A 20,966-nucleotide genomic window follows, 5' to 3' on the forward strand; every position below is an offset into this window, starting at 1 on the left:
ACTTCCTGCTTTCCTAATATGATTTAAGTTATTTTTTTGTTTTTTTTTTACTTTATTTTATTTATTTATTTATATATTTTTTATAATTTATATTATAAACTTTTTGGTTTTTTTTACTGAAATGCTATGGCTTTATAACGTAGTCCTAGCATAGAAGTGTTTCAAATGTACTTCTTCCCTGAGATCATATTTCTCCTCTCTTGTAGAGAAGTATTGGATGACATTTTTAGCTCATTGCTTATTTTTAGCCTTATGCATTATTGTAGCTGTTTGAAGATGAACTATATCAGCAAGTTGAAGTATTTGTGATTTTAGAAATAAGGAGTTAGTATGTTCTCTGTAGGCGGCATTATGAATTATCCTTACTGGCCTTTTTTGCAGTACATTTAGCCAGTGAAGATTGCTTTTATAGTTATTAGTTATTATTATGTTGTCAAGTATTGTTTCTATGTTGTTGTTGACCTAATCAAGTGATAATATGTCGCCGCAGTGGCATCCAGATTTAAAGCTCATAAGAAATACGTGTACCAGTACACCGCCGAGAGCAGGAACGGCGTGGTGGGCGCTGCCAACCTGCGGAATGGCCCGACGGTGACTTGTAAGGTACGTAAGTGGCGATGCTGCAGTGCGCCTCTTTGTTGGGGTCTTATTTGGACTCTTTCTCCGTGCTGTGCATTTCAGGTCCAGATCGAAGTCCCTCAGATGTGTAGATACGTCATGCACACAACGGAGTGTACACTCGGGGAGGTGTCGGTCACGGACCCTCAGGGACAGCCCGTGCACAAGCAGGCGCCCGGCTCTGCGGCTTTCCAGGCAGCTATGGCCGAGTGAGTCACACTAAAGACTTCATGCCGTAACAGATCTGGGGGTCGTTTAGCCATCAGTAATAAATAAATATAATAATAAAAAGTTAAGAAAGCACATATAGTTGGTGGGTAGACAAATGATTTTTTTCAGATTAAAATGAACAAAGCATTATTAGAGCCCTGTAGACATGACAAAACACGACTATAGTCACATTTATACTCTTTTTATTTACAACATATTGCGCAACTGCAGGGTCTTGAGACACATGCTAACTCGCAAACTAGAGAGCTAGCGACCTAAACGGTAGCCTTCAAGTTATTTCCTTTACACTTAAATAGCCAAAAACTTACCACTTCCACACGGATAGGGAGGATAACTATTAACAGTTATTTAACCTTTAACATGAACATGAATCAAACGTAATAATTTTTTCTGGGTACATGATACCATACAGCATCCATATAAAAAACTTACCACTTCCACACGGATAGGGAGGATAACTATTAACAGTTATTTAACCTTTAACATGAACATGAATCAAACGTAATAATTTTTTCTGGGTACATGATACCATACAGCATCCATATCAAACATTAAACTTTCATATCAAGGCGGGGGCCTCAAACTAGTGTCCTGTGGGCCACATTTGGCCCGCGGGCCGCGTGTTTGAGACCCCGGCCTTAAATGAACACTATCTGGATAATTTTGCCGGCTTCGAGATATTGATTTTCCTCCTCTATTTCTACCAAACAGGCTGGATGACAAAAGGATTCACTTGGGCGTGTTGGTTCTATAGCTGAGTCATCCAGTCGCTTTGTCCCAGTGCAGTGGGGAGAAAGACAATGAAAAAAAAAATGAATATGTATGAATTATTGACGTGTAAAGTATTTAGAAAATATCGTTTTCTTTGTTGGCTGCACGGCTAGGAGACCTGAGTTCGATTCCACCCTCGGGCATCTCTGTGTGGAGTTTGCATGTTCTCCCCGTGCATGCGTGGGTTTTCTCCGGGTACTCCGGTTTCCTCCCACATTCCAAAAACATGCTAGGTTAATTAGCCACTCCAAATTGTCCATAGGTATGAATGTGAGTGTGAATGGTTGTTTGTCTATATGTGCCCTGGGACTGGCTGGCGACCAGTCCAGGGTGTACCCCGCCTCTCGCCCAAAGACAGGTGGGATAGGCTCCAGCACCCCTCGTGAGGATAAGCGGTAGAAAATGAATTTTCTTTGTACTTTTCTTGAAAGTAACTTTAAAATCTCATTCCAACCCAATCTCTGTATCGTGTATCATCCGGTGAATAATATGAACCGATATTTACCAAACCAGGAACCCTCTGAAGTTCTCAGCGGAACAGATCAGCAGTGTTCAGCTGTATCCCGAGCCAAAAGAACCCGTGAACATCCTCAACGTAAAGAGAGGAATCATCTCTGCTCTCCTGGTTCCGGCCACGTCTGAAGACAAGACCAGCGTCCTGGTTTGTTCCGTCTCGCAAGACACTTTTATTCTCTTAAAATGCCAAACGTCTGTTTTTTATTCTCTTTGATACTTATCCATATTATTCTTCTTCTGCCAGAGTACAGTGCATGGTCGGTGTTTTACCAACTTGAGAGTCAACACAAAGAAGAACACTGTGGTCGGGGTGGCCCTTTCAAGAGATCTATCACAGTGTGATCGGTTCTACAGCAGAGAACTGACACACAGTCCACTTGCGATGCTTCAAAAGCTGGTAAGACTACGTTTCATTGTGCATCGTTGACGTGTTATGAACCGGAGGATCCGATTGGCTGTCTGTCAAGACACGGGATGACCCTCGGTGCAAACGGAGTACAGCCATGTTGTCAAATATTGCGACTATTTTTTCAATTTATACAATTTGTAACACAAACCTGACATTCACTCTCCAAGCACACACGCTTAAGTTTCACTATCCAAGCGCTAAGTAGCCTCTGTGTGCTGTCATTCTGGGCTCTTCGGCCATCTTCCTTGTACAGAGTACAGCCATGTTGTCGAATATTGCTACTATTTTTCCAATTTATACAATTTGTCACACAAACCTGACATTCACTCTCCAAGCACACAAGCTTAAGTTTCACTCTCCAAGCGCTACATAGCGTAGCCTCTGTGTGCTGTCATTCTGGGCTCTTCGGCCATCTTCTTTGTACGGAGTACAGCCATGTTGTCAAATATTGCAACTATTTTTCCAATTTATACAATTTGTCACACAAACCTGACATTCACTCTCCAAGCACACAAGCTTAAGTTTCACTCTCCAAGCGCTACATAGCGTAGCCTCTGTGTGCTGTCATTCTGGGCTCTTCGGCCATCTTCTTTGTACGGAGTACAGCCATGTTGTCAAATATTGCTACTATTTTTTCAATTTATACAATTTGTCACACAAACCTGACATTCACTCTCCAAGCACACACACTTAAGTTTCACTATCCAAGCGATAAGTAGCCTCTGTGTGCTGTCATTCTGGGCTCTTCGGCCATCTTCCTTGTACAGAGTACAGCCATGTTGTCAAATATTGCGACTATTTTTCCAATTTATACAATTTGTCACACAAACCTGACATTTACTCTCCAAGCACACACGCTTAAGTTTCACTTTCCAAGCGCTACTTAGCGGAGCCTCTGTGTGCTGTCATTCTGGGCTCTTCGGCCATCTTCCTTGTACGGAGTACAGCCATGTTGTCAAATATTGCTACTATTTTTTCAATGTATACAATTTGTAACACAAACCTGACATTTACTCTCCAAGCGCACACGCTTAAGTTTCACTTTCCAAGCGCTACTTAGCGTAGCCTCTGTGTGCTGTCATTCTGGGCTCTTCGGCCATCTTCCTTGTACAGAGTACAGCCATGTTGTCAAATATTGCTACTATTTTTTCAATTTATACAATTTGTAACACAAACCTGCCATTCACTCTCCAAGCACACACGCTTAAGTTTCACTATCCAAGCACTAAGTAGCCTCTGTGTGCTGTCATTCTGGGCTCTTCGGCCATCTTCCTTGTACAGAGTACAGCCATGTTGTCAAATATTGCGACTATTTTTCCAATTTATACAATTTGTCACACAAACCTGACATTCACTCTCCAAGCACACATGCTTAAGTTTCACTATCCAAGCGCAACATAGCGTAGCCTCTGTGTGCTGTCATTCTGGGCTCTTCGGCCATCTTCCTTGTACAGAGTACAGCCATGTTGTCAAATATTGCTACTATTTTTTCAATTTATACAATTTGAAAAATTGCTAAATTCTGTGATTGTTTACAAATGAAGCGAGGGTTTATTAAATATCAAATACAGTTTGTGTGCACGGTGTATCAATATGCATTAAGACAGTATGACAAAATATAGAAATTAGAAGAATAAATAAGGAATAAATCGAGCTTTATGCTTTATTTAATTTGTGTTCCCAACGTAAAAGCGCACCCTGAATGCTTTCCAGCACATCCTCTTCTCCAAGCTGATCACGAGCCACCAAGACTGCAACTACCAGTTTGATCGAAAAGGAACGCACATCACAGCTGCCCTGTGCCAAGAAAAGCACACGTATCTACCCTTCTCCGATGGGTGAGCCATCCCGGGAATATTCACGTGGAAACGATTACCCACGTTAATTCGTGGATCCGCTTTTTGCAGGGACGGTGGAATGTCATCTGTGGTAACTCAGCAGCTCAGCTTCCAGACGTCCGGCAGAACCAACAGCAGGATATTTGGTAGATCTAAATGTCAAGTTTGACATGGAGTTGATGTTTTTATGGGAAAATCATTTAACGCTGCAATTGTGTTGGTGCAGATGTTGACCACAGCCACAAGAAGGCGCTCTCCTTGGACGATGCTGAAGAGAAGTCTCCACTCCAGAGAAAGGATGCCGCTCTGAGCACCATGAGGGACCTCCAAGTTCTGTCGCTCTTGAACAAGGGGCAAAAGAGACCGAGCCTTTTCCATAAACTGGTGTCCACTCTAAGAACCTTAAGGAACGACACTCTCAGTGACACGGTCACGGAGATGCTACGTTCTTCAAAGTGGCTGACCTGGCAAGCCCTGCTTCAGTGCGGGACCTCGGAGTGCACCAGCGCCATGTTCCAGGCCATCCGTACCTTGCGTGGGGTGCCACTTGCAGTCGATGCCCTGGTCTACGGACTAAGTCTCCGAGCGGACCCCGATGCATCACGAGTCCGAGATATGCTGAGTATGGCTCAGTTCAGACAGAGCAAAGCCATCATGTATGCTCTTGGCAACACCGTCAGGAAGTAAGAACGACTATCTTCCTAGCAGTGGACGGGGGGAATTTGGAGGTAGCAGAGATGAGGATGCTGAGGTTCTCATTGGGAGTGACCAGGATGGATAGGATCAGGAAGATAAAGTCAGTTATCGGCCAGACTGAGATGGTTGGGACATGTCCAGAGGAGAGATAGTCAATATATTGGTAGAAGGATACTCCCCCCCCCCCCCCCCCCCCCACCCCGACAAATTATTTCACAATACCAATGTTGCAGTAGTTAAAATCCAGGTGTCACATTATGTAAATTGAACATGGAGTTTTTTTTTAGAGGCCTTTATAGTCTAAATAGGTGGGTCTCATTATGTGCTTTGTTAGCATGCTAGCTGTCGTCCATCTTTTTTGAAAGCATCTGTTCAGCATCTTTCCTAGATCGCTGCGGCGGAAGTCAAACCACTCCTTCAACTTGGACGCAGGGCGTTTAGTAATGTAGAATAAATTATATTGTCTTTTATGTGTTCTAAAGATATCAAAAGGGATAAAAAGAGACCGCTGACTGCACGTAATTGGACTTTAAAAACACTCCATCAACGTTTTATGGTTTTACAAACATGCTGTAATTATGTAGCGACAGCTAACACAACTAATCCAGGTTGGAGTGATAGACCCAGATCTCGGTGAAACCAAAATCATATGAAAACTGCAGCATCCGAAAAATGAGGTTTGACTCTATTTCTACCACCGACAGGTTCCATAACGGGGAAATAACGCCGGAGGTCGCCGCCGTGTCTGAGTTCTTGACGATGCTCTTAAATGACTGTTCAGGAGGAAGAAAAAATGATTCCGAAAATTTCCCGACCGACGCTGAGGAGACATCCTTCCTGGTACTGAGGGTAAGTATTGTCCATGTAGTATTTTTGGTGAGAATGACGCGTTAATGATTGTTCAACCGCCAGGTTGTTGGCATCATGGGTCGGGCGATGCAGACTACCAGCCCCGCCCTCATGGCCTCCATCATGAAGTGTGCCAAAAGAGAAGACACCTCGTTATCAAACCAGAAATCAGCCGTGCAGGCCTTCAGGAACATGGACATGAACGATGAAGTAGATGATTCCAAGAGGTACGGAACCGCGGTGGTGTCAATATGTTCACGTTATCATTTGCTGACCGGCAGATCAAAGACTTCCTCAAGGAAGTGTTTGAGCGGCGCCGGGACCCTGTGGAGAAACGCGTGGCGGCCTACCTGATCCTGATGAAAAAACCAGACCGGGATTTCATCAGAGACATTGTGGCCAATTTAGACAGCATGAAGGACGGACAACTCAGGAGCTTTGTGGTCTCTCACCTGAAAAACATCCAAAACTCCAGGGATCCACAAATGCACCGGTAAGTGCCGCCATTTTGACTTTTTTTTTTTTTAACCTTTGAACCCTGCGGCCGATTTTAGTACCAGTTTTATACAACAAGATGGTCAACACGTTGGAAATGCCAGGACCTCAGAAGACCTAACAATTACTTAACAATCTAAAGCAGGGGTGGGCAAACTACGGCCCGGGGGCCACATCCGGCCCGCCAAGTGTTTGAATACGGCCCGCCCAATCTTTCCAAAGTATTTCATTTAAACTCAACATACAACCTGGCATCATGGCCTGAGCCAACCTTTTGATGGTTTTATCAATTTCCTTTTTTGACATGGTCTGTTGTTTACAAAGTGTTCCTGGAAAAAAAGGACACAAGCACATAATAATAATAATTATTATTATTATTATTAGATTATTATAATTATTATTAGAACTACTATGATTATTATAATTATATTAATGCTAATTATTATATTAATTATATATAATATTATTATATTATTATAATATTTTATTATTTTTAAAATATTTAAATATAAATATAAAATAATAAATAATAATAGCAGATTGCATGACAATTTTACAGATACAATAATACCAGGTGGACTGTTACGTGTAAAATATATAGTCTGCCCCCCCCCCCCACCTGTAAATTTTGTCATATCAATGCGGCAGTTTGCCCACCCCTGATCTAAAGATCTACAAAGGTTAGCTAAGAAATATACAAGTTTAAAGTCAACAACAGCTCTCAGCTCAGCCGTGGCGAGCACCTCCTTCTGGAGTCCCTCTGGTCTCCTTCGGCCTGATAACATCTTGCTTTTTCATTTCATGAATCCATTCGGTGACCTATAACCTTTTCTTCATTGCACTCACCCAAGACACAGAGACTACCTTGCTCTCGCCCTGAAAGATCAGCTTTCAGCCGCTAATGAGGCCATTACCGGGACGTCCCGTAACTACCAGATGGACTCCCCCTTGGGGTCGGTGCGAGGCAACATCATCTGGGATGCCTCGGATACTTTACCCAGAGAGGTGATGTTGGAGACCACTCTGAGGGTGTTGGACTCCAACTATGACGTATTTGAGGTATTCATTTTAGTAGTACATTTGATGCATATAAGATGTTCCAAATATTACAATATAATACTCAAATCTTCTTTTTTTGAGTTTGGCTTGGAGGGAACGGGATTTGAGGCAACAGTTGAAGCTCTTTTTGGAGACAAAGGCTTCTTCCCGGATTCCATCTCCAAATTCCCATATTGGGCAAATGAGCAGGTCCACGTGGTCAGAGGAGACAAAAGAAAAAGACAGGTGACATGCTCATAAGTATTTGATCCCCTGCTGCGTCCTCACAAAGGTGTGACCGCTCCAGAATGTTTTGGAGACCAAAACGTCTGGACACTTCCGGCCTTTGCATGGAGGTGAACTTCAAATACGAAACATCCGTGTTCCTCACTGTCCAAACATCTCCAGGTGCCGCAGCCACTTATTCGTGACATCACAAACAGAATCCAGAAGGTCATCAACGATGTGTTTTCTTCACCGACCCCTGAAGCCACCGCCTATGTCAGGCTTCTGGGAAACGAGATGTACCTGAAGACCAGCCAAATGAAAAAGATGGCAGAGACTCTACTGGTGAACTTCCAGGCTTTCTTCCGACATCTACCTCCTCAGGTCAGATTCATTTCTTGTCTGTTTTTAGATGTTCAGGCCATACAGAACATCTTCTCACGTGGAACCAATAGATGGAGCATATGAAGGTTAAGTAATAATAGACTTTAATAGACAGTCTGGTTTGATCCCGAAGGGAGGATCTTCTCCCCAAGAACAGGAGGCTGAAGCGCCAATGAGAGGGTTCAGGGTTTGGTTTTGCTCCTTCAGCTTGGAGCTGCGTGGTCTCCAAGTGCTTGCGCCTCCACTGAACTCCATCTTCAATGACACGTGAACGGCGTTTTGTCAGCAGGTATTTTCGGACTGGACCTCTCGGACCGGTCATGAAGTCTTCATTCACTACATCTTCATGGAGAACGCCTTCTCGTTGTCCACTGCCTCTGGATTCCCTCTCGAGTTTTCTCTCGCTGGAGTCGTCACGCCCGGTGCCAAAGGAGGCGTGGCCGTCTCTTCCAGCACGGTACGCTCTGATTATCCAATTCCGCAGATGTTACGTGTTTGCTGGCGTTTATGTTTGTGAGAGAATTAGTAGATGGAGAATAAATAGATGACATCAAATATGAACAACAATGTACAGCGTAAACAGTAATTTGTACAAATAATGAATGAATTGTACAAAAAATTTAAATTAAAATAAATAATGATTTCAATAATTTAAAAAATAATAATAATAAAATAATAATAATAATGTGGAGAATAGATGACATCAAATATGAACAACAATGTACAGCGTAAACAGTAATTTGTACAAATAATTTCAATAAAAATACATAAAAAATAATTTCAATAAAAATAAATAAAAATAATTTCAATAAAAATTATTTCCATAATTGAAAATAATAATAATAATAAAAAAAAAAATAATAATGTGGAGAATAAATAGATGACATCAAATATGAACAGCAATGTACAGCATAAACAGTAATTTGTACAAATAATGAATGAATTGTACAAAAAAATTAAATTAAAATAAATAAAAATGATTTCAATAATTAAAAAAAATAATAATAAAATAATAATAATAATGTGGAGAATAAATAGATGACATCAAATATGAACAACAATGTACAGCGTAAACAGTAGTTTGTACAAATAATGAATGAATTGTACAAATAATTTCAATAAAAATAATTTCAATAATTAAAAAAATAATAATAATAATAATGTGGAGAATAAATAGATGACATCAAATATGAACAATGTACAGCGTAAACAGTAATTTGTACAAATAATTTCAATAAAAATACATAAAAATAATTTCAATAAAAATAAATAAAAATAATTTAAATAATTGAAAATAATAATAATAATAAAAAAAATAATAATGCGGAGAATAAATAGATGACATCAAATATGAACAACAATATACAGCGTGAACAGTAATTTGTACAAATAATGAATGAATTGTACAAAAAATTTAAATTAAAATAAATAAAAATGATTTCAATAATTAAAAAAATAATAATAATAAAATAATAATAATAATGTGGAGAATAAATAGATGACATCAAATATGAACAACAATGTACAGCGTAAACAGTAATTTGTACAAATAATGAATGAATTCTACAAAAAATTAAATTAAAATAAAAAAAATATTTCAATAATTAAAAATAATAATAATAATAATAAAAAATAATAAACAGTAATTTGTACAAATAATGAATGAATTGTACAAATAATTTCAATAAAAATGAATTAAGAATAATTTACATATTTTAAATAAAAATAAATACAAATAATTTAGATAATTTTAAATAATATAATAAAATAAAAAGTAATAAAATAAAAAAGCTCTGAATGGATTTCGATGACATTTTCTTTTTTTTTTTTTTTTGGATGACATTTTCAGGGTTTGTCGGAATATGGACAAACTGATTAAAGTTTGGGGGTGATCCGGATCGGAATTCTTTAACATTGCAAGATTACCAAATTAATACTTGACAATATTATCAATCCAATTGCTAATGGTACGTTTTCATTGCAGGAATGTAAATATTCCTATGTGGGATGAATATTTATGATGTCCATCATAACACAGGCCAAGTACAGCAATCAGCGTTTGCTCTGCTTCTCTCTGTGCAGCCTCACCTGTCAATCATGCCATCGGTTGGCTTGGAATTCATCACCCAAATGGGAGTCCACGCTCCAGACTTCGTGGAGGCGGGGCTTCAGATGCACACTAGTTTGTACCACGAGAGCTCCCTCAACGCTAAAATCTCCATGGAGAGAAACCAAATTCGACTGTCCATCCCGGCTCCAAAGTCAAACACGCGGTTGTTCACTCTGAGGTTAGTGCGCCATCAGATACGATATTACGTGAATGAAAAAGCATCCATGATGTTGTCCATCTTTTTCCGTACAGCAACAAGCTGGTGTCCGTATCCTCTGGCCATGCCATGACGCGGCCATCCCTCGTGGCGGACACGACCCACTCCACTGGCTGCCACGCCATATTTAATGGTCTACAAATCTGCACGGTTCTTGGTTACCCCAATGTATCCTCCGCGGACCGAGTCCCGTATTATCCTCTGGCTGGCGACACCATGTGAGGCATTTCACTATCTGAATATTCAATACGATACAATACAGTATTGTATACTTTAATGTACTGAAATGTTTTTATGAACTGAGACTTTCCAAAAATATAAAGTTTGTTGTTATTTCAGAGCTGCAGTTGTCCTCCAGCCCACGGGGGATGTTTCCGAGTACGCTGCCACCATCAAGTGGGAAACACTCCGGGAAGGAAAAAAGGCTCTCCGTGTCTCCGATTGTCTCAGTCTAACCCTGAAGGCAGAAGGTAGGGTATTAAAAACCTTCCCTGATGGTCTAGACGCTAACGGCGGACTCCCAAGTACTCCCGGTATTTGTGTCACGGAGGTCCAGAACCATTTCCTATGTTGGAGATGTTCATCTGGCAGACCAAACTAAGCCCCAAAATGGTAATGGTTTAATTTGAATTTGAACATGCATCAGATTCCAATTGAGTGCATCCCATAATCAGTTCCTAGTTCCACATGTCCAAAAGGAGTAGGAAGAAGCAAAAGTACCCTCCATCTGGTACTTTTACAATCAGTAACTGTTACATTTGTTCACTTCCTGCTTTCCTAATATAGGTTAATTTTTTTTTTGAATTTCTTAGAATTTGTTTTTATTTTTTTTGAATTTTTTTTTATTTTTTGAAATTTTTTGATTTTTTTTTGAAAATTTTTTGAAATTTTTTTGAAATTTTTTTGAAATTTTTTTGAAATTTTTAGAATTTTTTTTTTTTTTAATTTTTTTAGAATTTTTTTGAATTGTTTGCTCATCGTTCATTTGTATAAAAGATAGAAAAAGATGAATCAGTCCTTGTCTGATCCTTTAACCCTCCTCTTGTGTTAGCGTCGGCGCCGACTTGTTTTACATTTTAATACATAAAAAGAATCCCATAACATTTATTTATTTATTGCATCAAGGCTTTTTGGCTTTGTCAGGAAACTCTATTTCAACAAAATAAAACCCAAAAAATAATTTTTACTACATTTTAAAATGCTCTGGTTGAAATTATGACCACTGTATTGTTAGGGTGGGTTTGGACCCGGTTATAATAATAATAATAATGACTATAAAGCAATATTTAGAGCCCCAACTGAAGTCATAAGTGTCCAATTAGCCAACACAATGACAACCAGCTCCTCTTCTCATCATGGAAGCTTCAGGGGATTCTCATTTGGACCGCTTTTCCAGTATACCAGCAGAAAAACAAGGTCCAGTTTACATGTGAGGGGAATTCACTCATTTGATTGGCTGATTTCACATTTACAATTTGGATCATGGAAAGAATGGCAAGAAGTACAGTGAACCAAGATCTGGACCTGTTCTGGGCTTTAGAGGCATGCTAGGTGAACCCCAATGACGTCCATTCCTAGCGAAAAACTGTTCTTCTTGTCTCACATCTCATTTCTGCCGTTGCTAGGCGACGATCCACCCGGCGCCACCGCCTCGCTGAGATTCGACCGCAGTAAGAAAGTTCTCGCCGCTGAGCTGGTCATTCCAAAATACGACGTTGAAGTTGGCATGAAGATGGCTCCAGCTGCTGGCGACGCCGAGCAACACAACAGCCGCGGCATCGCCATTGAGGTCACCAGCAAGAACGTTCCACAGCTGACGCTGGCGGGGCGCACCAGGTAAATCCGGCATACGCCAGCGACGCGCGGCCACGTTCATGGCTGCTGAGGGCTTTCTTCTCAGTCTCGCTGCAGTCGCTCGTCAAGGAGCAGAACCACTCATTCCCCGCTAGCTGCAGCGCTAATCCTTTATGGCCCTCGATGCAGACTTCAGTTGATGACGGATGCTCTGCTGCAACTCCAGATGGCCATGCCAGCTCTAAAAACCAACGCTTCTGTCACTGCCACCCTGAAGAAGCAGGAGGACGTCGTCATGAACGTGGAGACCAAAGTCAACCTCCCTGAGACATCCTACCGACAGACATCGTCCCTCATATACGGTAAGCTTTGTGACCTTGGGTGACCTCCAACATCCTTAACAGGGACATTCAATTCAAATCAACTTTATTTGTAGAGCACTTTTCCTGCAAAGACATGCAACACAAAGTGCTTTACAGAATTAAAAACAATTACTACAATTAAAAGGAAAAACAATTACAAAGACAGACCCTCCCTCCCACTCTCTATACTAGACACACACACACACGCACACACACACACAATCACACACACACACAGTAGGGAGACATGGCATGGCACTGAGGATCAAGGAAACGCCACCTTTGGGGCCGTCCACACTGGGAGGGCACATAGTCACCAAAGTATCGGCATTAGTATCTGGATGAGTATCAGCCTTAGTATCAGCCTTAGTATCAGCATGAATATCAGCATGAATATCAGCCTTAGTATCAGCCTTAGTATCAGCACGAGTATCAGCACGAGTATCAGCCTTAGTATCAGCACGAGTATCAGCCTTAGTATCAGCACGAGTATCAGCCTTAGTATCAGCCTTAGTATCAGCAAGAATATCAGCAAGAATATCAGCAAGAATATCAGCATGGATATCAGCATGGATATCAGCATGAATATCAGCATCAATATCAGCCTTAGTATGAGCATTAGTATGAGCATTAGTATCAGCCTTAGTATCAGAATGAATATCAGAATGAATATCAGCCTTAGTATGAGCATTAGTATCAGCAAGAGTATCAGCAAGAGTATCAGCAAGAGTATCAGCAAGAGTATCAGCGTTAGTATCAGCGTTAGTATCAGCGTTAGTATCTGCGTTAGTATCTGCGTTAGTATCCCGATAGTATCAGCCTTAGTATCAGCCTTAGTATCAGCCTTAGTATCAGCCTTAGTATCAGCCTTAGTATCAGCCTTAGTATCAGAATGAATATCAGCCTTAGTATGAGCATTAGTATCAGCAAGAGTATCAGCAAGAGTATCAGCAAGAGTATCAGCAAGAGTATCAGCGTTAGTATCAGCGTTAGTATCAGCGTTAGTATCAGCGTTAGTATCAGCGTTAGTATCTGCGTTAGTATCTGCGTTAGTATCCCGATAGTATCAGCCTTAGTATCAGCCTTAGTATCAGCCTTAGTATCAGCCTTAGTATCAGCCTTAGTATCAGCCTGAGTATCAGCCTGAGTATCAGCCTGAGTATCAGCCTGAGTATCAGCCTGAGTATCAGCCTGAGTATCAGCCTGAGTATCAGCCTGAGTATCAGCCTGAGTATCAGCCTGAGTATCAGCCTGAGTATCAGCCTGAGTATCAGCCTGAGTATCAGCCTTAGTATCAGCATGAGTATCAGCATGAGTATCAGCATGAGTATCAGCATGAGTATCAGCATGAGTATCAGCATGAGTATCAGCATGAATATCAGCCTTAGTATCAGCCTTAGTATCAGCCTTAGTATCAGCCTTAGTATCAGCCTTAGTATCAGCCTTAGTATCAGCCTTAGTATCAGCCTTAGTATCCGCGTTAATATCAGCGTTAATATCAGCGTTAATATCAGCATTAATATCACCAGCACCCGGGCCCCCCCACGACTCCGACAGACGGGCGGACCCCCACATTAAAGGGAGGAACCCCCATCCGGCCGGGTCGAAGGGACCCCAAGGATGGCACCCCCTCAGCAGACCCGACACAGCCCCCAGTGTGGAGGACCCCCCTCTGAGGAAACACTGGAGTTAAAAGCATAAAATAGGACTAAAACGATTAAAAAGTTAAAAATATGAGTTAAAAGCCTGATTAAAAAGGTGTGTCTTTAATCTTTTATTAAAAATATCAACAGTCTCTCCGGCAGGCTGGTCCACAGGTGGGGGCCATAGTGGCTAAATGCTGCCTCAGCGTGGGTTTTAGTTCTGGGTTCTGGTATTGTTAAAAGGCCAGTGCCGGAGTACCGCAGGGTCCGCCCTCGGGGGTTGATATGGTAAAAGCACATCAGATAAATAAGAAGGTGCCATTTAGGCCGTTAAGACGTTTAAAAACCAGTCAGCGAATCGTAAAATGGATGTGGGTTCTCGTAACAGATCAGGAGACGTTGGAAGTGGAAATGAAAGCTGAGTTGAATTCGGAGATTCAGAAGATGTCGCCGACTGTAGAAGATCATCGCAGGAGGCTGAACCGACTCATTGATGACATCCTGGACCAGCAGGTGGCCAAAACGGATATGAAACTACGACACATAGTCACCAAAGGAATCGAGGTGAAAGATACTTTTATACGGTGGTATTATTTACGACCATATATGGTGCTTGCATAAAGCCGTGCTAGTTCATTTTATTTTTCATACAGGCGGCTAATATTTGGCTGGATGCGTTGACATCCAGGATCCCTGGCCTGGAAAACCTGGGGAATGGTAGGATCCCGGCAGAACTTATTCTTCCATCTCTGCCTGACAAAATGTTCCTGCGTGTGTAAGTCAGCCTTCCATGGAAGCTGTCTGTAGACCATAACCACGTACGTGACGGGATAACGGCATAACGCCGCTGTTTACTTCAACAGCGACAACTTCTTCCGGTACAAGTTCAACAAGGACAAGATGGCAGTCTCGCTTCCTCTGTCACCGGGAGGCAGGACATTGAAGGAATTGGGTATTCCTGACTCCCTCTCAGTTCCGGCGTTAGACGTACCGCTCTTGGGTCTACACATCCCCGCAAAGATGTACAAAGTGCCGTCCTTCTCCGTGCCTCGTTCTGTGGATTTGACGCTGCCCCTCCTTGGTGTGGCTGAAGCGTCCATGAAGGTCAGCAGCAACTTCTACAGCTGGGAGGGCTCGATTTTTGGCGGCAATCACACCGTCGATAGCCCCGCCTACACCGTGCAATACAAGGCCATCGCCAAGTCACCGTTCAGGCTGCTAAGATACAAACTTGAAGGTAAAAACTTCCCTACGTGCTCCATTCTACTTTCCCAACATGTCAGACTTACGTGTGTGTGCAAGATGTTGTACAGTCGACCCTATCCGCATTAATATCCGCATTAGTATCAGCATTAGTATCAGCATGAATATCAGCATTAGTGTCAGCATTAGTATCAGCATGAATATCAGCATTAGTATCAGCATGAATATCAGCATTAGTATCAGCATGAATATCAGCATTAGTATCAGCATGAATATCCGCATTAGTGTCAGCATTAGTATCAGCATGAATATCAGCATTAGTATCAGCATGAATATCAGCATTAGTATCAGCATGAATATCAGCATTAGTATCAGCATTAGTATCAGCATGAATATCAGCATTAGTGTCAGCATGAATATCAGCATGAATATCAGCATTAGTATCAGCATGAATATCAGCATTAGTGTCAGCATTAGTATCAGCATGAATATCAGCATTAGTATCAGCATGAATATCAGCATGAGTATCAGCATTAGTATCAGCATTAGTATCCGCATGAATATCAGCATTAGTATCCGCATGAATATCAGCATTAGTATCAGCACTAGTATCAGCATTAGTATCAGCATGAATATCAGCATGAGTATCAGCATGAGTATCAGCATGAGTATCAGCATGAGTATCAGCATGAGTATCAGCATGAGTATCAGCATGAGTATCAGCATGAGTATCAGCATTAGTATCCGCATGAATATCAGCATTAGTATCAGCATGAATATCAGCATTAGTATCAGCATGAATATCAGCATGAGTATCAGCATTAGTATCAGCATTAGTATCAGCACTAGTATCAGCATTAGTATCCTCAGTATCAGCATTAGTATCAGCATTAGTATCAGCATTAATGTCAGCATTAATATTAGCATTAGTATCAGCATGAATATCAGCATTAGTATCAGCATTAGAATCAGCATTAATGTCAGCATTAATATTAGCATTAGTATCAGCATTAGTATCAGCATGAATATCCACATTAGTATCAGCATTAATATCATCATTACTTTGTGTATTTTTCAGCAACCCCCCACCAAGTCAAGTGAAATCCGGACTAATCCAAACATGAAATACTTTGGTGGTGACCAAGAGAAAATGGCGTCATGTTTTTTATACACCGACTGTAATGTCATGTAATTTATCTTCTAGGAGCTGGAATGATATCAGGAAGATCTGATGATCATCTGGAGTACCTGCTGAATAATTCCTTCAGCCACAGTCTTCTTAAGACCAGCCTGGCTTTCTGGGAAACCTTGGATGTGACCACCAGGTTGCAGGCCAAAGCCCATTACAAGATGGAAGCATCTAGTCCGCTTGGTCTCCACGCTAGTCTCTGCTATATCGGCCAGTCCACTTCCACTCTGGACTTGGACCAAGTCACTGCAGGGGGGACCTGGGATGGGACTCTTAGAATCGGGTCCTTCTACAGCAACGGTTCTTATAACAACAGCTATAGCTTGCATCGACTCCAGGGAAAAGGAAGAGGAGAATCCGTGCTGCAATTCCAGTCACCATTCCTGCAAATTCATAATTCCATGCGTGGAGTTTATGATAACGCGGAACTGAGATTGGTCTCAGAAACAAAAGCCCTGGAAGACCTCCTCAGCCATGTGCTGGAACTGAACTATAAGGACTCCCGACTAAGCCTCAAGTGCTTGGGTGTCGCCAACGCCGGGGGGAACGTGCTCAGCAACAAAGTCGACTTTGGCGTTTCCGACCGTACTCTTCTCTTCCGAGTCCAATCGCAGGCCGATGATGCAACAAATCGGGCGTACTCGCTTCTTACAGGCTCACTCGACTCCAGAAGACTGGAAGTCAACTCCGACGGATTGCTCGCCGTTGATGGCGGCCAGGGACTCATACACAAAGCATCTCTTACGGTAGACAAAAACGGTGTGAGCGCAAGTGGAAGTAACCGTTTTCGGTACGGCTCGGCGACATTTGAGAGCATCGTTAATGCTGCCATGAACGGCGAAGGAGCGTCGCTGTCGTCCAAAACGAAAACAACGTCCGATTACGGCGGAGGCGAGGTCAACATCGAGAGCCGTGTCAACGCCGTGGAAGGCTCCTTCTACTGTGTCTTTAACGGCGACGTCTTCAATGTTAGCACGAGAAATAACCTCAACGCTACGTTGAACCGCAACGCTTTCACCGTCACCAGCGACGCCGTTAAAACACAAAACCGCTACGCTCTGACACTCGCTCCGTGGACGTTCGATCTACGCACCGAGACCGGCACTTTTCTCTGTGACGAGATCTTCTACCAGCAAGACACCCATATCCATGTGAAGCCGTTTGTAATCAAAGCTAACGCTACGTGCGCGCTCAAATTGTACCACGTCACTTTCAAAAATGAACTCCGAATTAAGCTGGAGTCAGCTAAGCTAAGCCTGAGCGGAAGCGCAAATGGGAATGTGCTCGGAATGCAGATGAGTCAAACCTGCGGAGTGGAGTTAGCCGGACTTTCCGCCGCGTCTTATTGTGAGTCGAAAATAAATTCCGAGCCGCTACGTTTGGACGCCGTCATACGAACTGCGGTGCTACCTTTCACGCTGAACGTGGAGGCCGTCGTCAATGGTAACGGAGAGGCGTATCTGTTCGGGAATCACACGGGACAACTCTACAGTAAGCTGTTAGTGAAAGCGGAACCTTTAGCGTTGACATACTCGCACGATAGCAGCGTATCCGCTACACATGCACGGGCAACTGAGCTAACCACTCACGTGGATAACTCGTTTACCGGCCTCGTAACGCCGCGCCATCAAGCGCTGATGTGGAAAATGGGATCCAAACTCCTCAACCACGCCTACGACCAGGATGTCGCCGCTTATAACGACCCGCAAAACACCGGATTCGAGTTTTCGGGACGAATGCTCACAGATGCGTTCAGCCCGAGCGACGCTCTTCCCGAAATGCAAGAATTCTCGATAAGCGGATTTCTCCGATACGATAAGTCAAGTGGCTGCCGTGTCATTGCGACGCCCTTCAGTAGCATTCCTTCCTTTATTCCGGGCGCTTTTCAACAACTCAAAAACACATGTATGCAGGCTTTGGAGAAATTCCATGGGTACATTAGCAATGTAAATATTCAGCGGATCGTATCGGAATTTGGAGCGCAGTTGGACCAGTTAGCGTTGCACGTGCGTCGCTTCATGCGAGACGTGGACTTGGAAAAAAAAGTGAATGAAATGAAAGCAAAAGTGGATTATTTTACTGACGTGTTTGCCGTGACATTGGATGACTTGGAGGTCGTTGTAAACACCCTGAGAAGGCATTTGGAGAATACGCTGCTGGGAATTTCGACCGGAATTAGAGACCTGCTTTTGGCTGTGAAAGAACACGTCAGGAAAGGACGTTTTTCCGACAAAATAACAAATACTTTTACCATCATTGGAGATCATCTCCATACGTTTAATGAGAAGTTCTCCATCCAGGAATCACTTCTTAGAGTCCTGCATTCGGTATCAAACGGAATTGAACGGATGGATTTGGAAAAGCTGACCGATAACAGCACTGCCTGGATCAGAGACTTCGACTCAAACTATGGAATCCTTGGCAAAATCAAAGAAATCCTAACAAATATGAAACGTAAAATTGAGAATTTGGATGTGAAGATGTTATCCCAGCGCGTAAAGGAATTCCTGCTTTCAATAGAGATGGGCATCGAACATCTGTCTTATGAAGTTCCATACACAAAGATTGCAAGGGTGATGGAATCTATGAGTGACGTTGTCATCAACTGGACGGATGAATATGAAATCCCCAGCAAACTCAATGCAGTTTTTTCCTACATCAAGGACCACGTGTCAGGATTCGGCCTTGGGAAAGACCTTAAAGAAATCCTGGACCAGGGTGTAGTGCTCATCCAAAAGCTCAACCTAGAAGACAACTTGCGGTCGCTAATAAATACTCTAAAAGAAATCCCATTAGAATCCGTTCTTGGTCCAATTCTACAGCTTCTGCAAAATGTGAGCGATCACCTGAGGGGAGCCGATTTGGAGAAGAGCTTCGAAGAACTGAACGAGCACGTTTGTTCAGTTCTGAGGTCACTGGAGGAATTTGACTACAACTCATTTGTGGATGCCAGCAACAGGAACATTTCACAAGTCACGGCGTTCCTGAACGAGAAGTTGAAGGAACGTGACTTGGTGTCGAAGCTCCAAGCTTTTGGAGCGTTTGTCAGGAAGATTCAAGGTGCAGTTTGGACCTTCGTCAACAAACTCCAGAACACGAAGGTGGCGGACTCTCTGAGGAAGCTAAGACACGTGATTGAGCGTGTGTTTTACAATGACGTCATAATGAAGATCCAGGATGTCCTTGAAGACATCAGACAGAGAATCCTTGACATGGATATCCGAGACGAAGCGTACATTTACCTCCAAAGAGCAAGCCAGTCCTACAGCAACATTGTCGCCTTTATATCCGCAAACATCAAGCGACTGATAGAGGAATTGAAAAAAATGGCGACGGACGCCGAAATCCTGGATGAGATCAAGCAAACCGTGGACGGAATCTTGGATAAGCTCAATAAAGCCGAGCTGCAATTCCCATCTTTTACCGTGCCTTTCACAGACCTTGTCATTCCTGAATTTGGTCTTGACTTGAACAAACTGCATGGAATGACCATTCCAGCGGAAATCTCCATGCCAGAGTTCAATGTTCTCGGTTCGATCCCGGTTCCTGCCTTCAGGATATCGCTGGATGAGCTCAAAGCGCAAATCATCGCCGTAATAGATTACATCAAACGATTTGAAATACCCGCCGTTGATCCGGAGGATATTTTTGGAGATTTAAAAGTTCTTTACATAATTCCACTACCGGATGTCAACTTCCCAGAAATAAGACTTTCGGAAATCCAAATTCCAAACATCAGCATCCCTAAGTTACAAGTGAAGGACTTTGAAGTCCCGACGTTTCCAGTGCCAGGAATCAGACTGCCTGATGTTCCCAGTAACGTTTGCGCTTCAGGCTTTGGAGAATTCCATAGCGCATTCGAGGTCAGTTCTCCCGTGTATACTGTCGTCTCTTCGGGAAAGATCGTTCCAGGAATACCGCAGCTTACAGTCACGATTGCGTCCAATGCCAAGTCTGTTGTCCCGCTCCTGGAATATACTTTTGAAGCAAAGACTCGCTTGGAGGCACCCGGATTCCAGGAGGTAAAATTCCAAGAAAGTCTGAAAGCTTCCCATTTGGCTTTCTCCGTGGATCACGACGCGTCTTTGGTGCTTGGAAGTTCTTCTTCCGAGGTCCGCGCAAACACGGCAGCCAAGGCAACGACTTCAATGTTTGCTTCAAAATGTTAACTACAGTTGAGCAGACTCAAGTTGATGCAATACTTGATTTGACCATTTTTTCATAAACGTGTGGCTTTCCACATTTAAATGTATAAAAGTTATTATTTCAGTATCATATTTATTTTAAAACACTTATCACGACGCATATACACACAGTACATTTATAAATAATACATAAATAATAAATATATCCAGTGCTGTACCGTACCGCTTGTCGT

General features: G+C 42.4%; 1 protein-coding gene across 1 annotated transcript; it reads left to right on the forward strand.

Moving 5' to 3' along the window:
• The first annotated feature begins 496 nt into the window (after window positions 1–496).
• Window positions 497–20,757, forward strand: apoba (apolipoprotein Ba). Its single transcript, XM_058077194.2, has 23 exons — window positions 497–603; window positions 682–827; window positions 2,134–2,281; window positions 2,381–2,533; window positions 4,259–4,383; window positions 4,453–4,529; window positions 4,610–5,066; window positions 5,784–5,928; window positions 5,992–6,138; window positions 6,210–6,421; window positions 7,275–7,482; window positions 7,564–7,707; window positions 7,870–8,070; window positions 8,360–8,527; window positions 10,153–10,358; window positions 10,433–10,615; window positions 10,737–10,867; window positions 12,023–12,233; window positions 12,381–12,553; window positions 14,585–14,760; window positions 14,850–14,971; window positions 15,060–15,433; window positions 16,604–20,757. The coding sequence occupies exons 2-23, from the start codon at window positions 703–705 to the stop codon at window positions 20,755–20,757; spliced, it is 8,040 nt and encodes a 2,679-aa protein (XP_057933177.2). The 5' UTR covers window positions 497–603; window positions 682–702.
• Window positions 20,758–20,966: the final 209 nt, after the last annotated feature.

This window comes from Doryrhamphus excisus, linkage group LG14 (assembly GCF_037039965.1).
Source record: "Doryrhamphus excisus strain RoL-2023G ecotype Guam linkage group LG14, RoL_Dexc_Guam_v1.1, whole genome shotgun sequence".
NCBI classification, from domain to species: Eukaryota; Metazoa; Chordata; class Actinopteri; order Syngnathiformes; family Syngnathidae; genus Doryrhamphus; species Doryrhamphus excisus.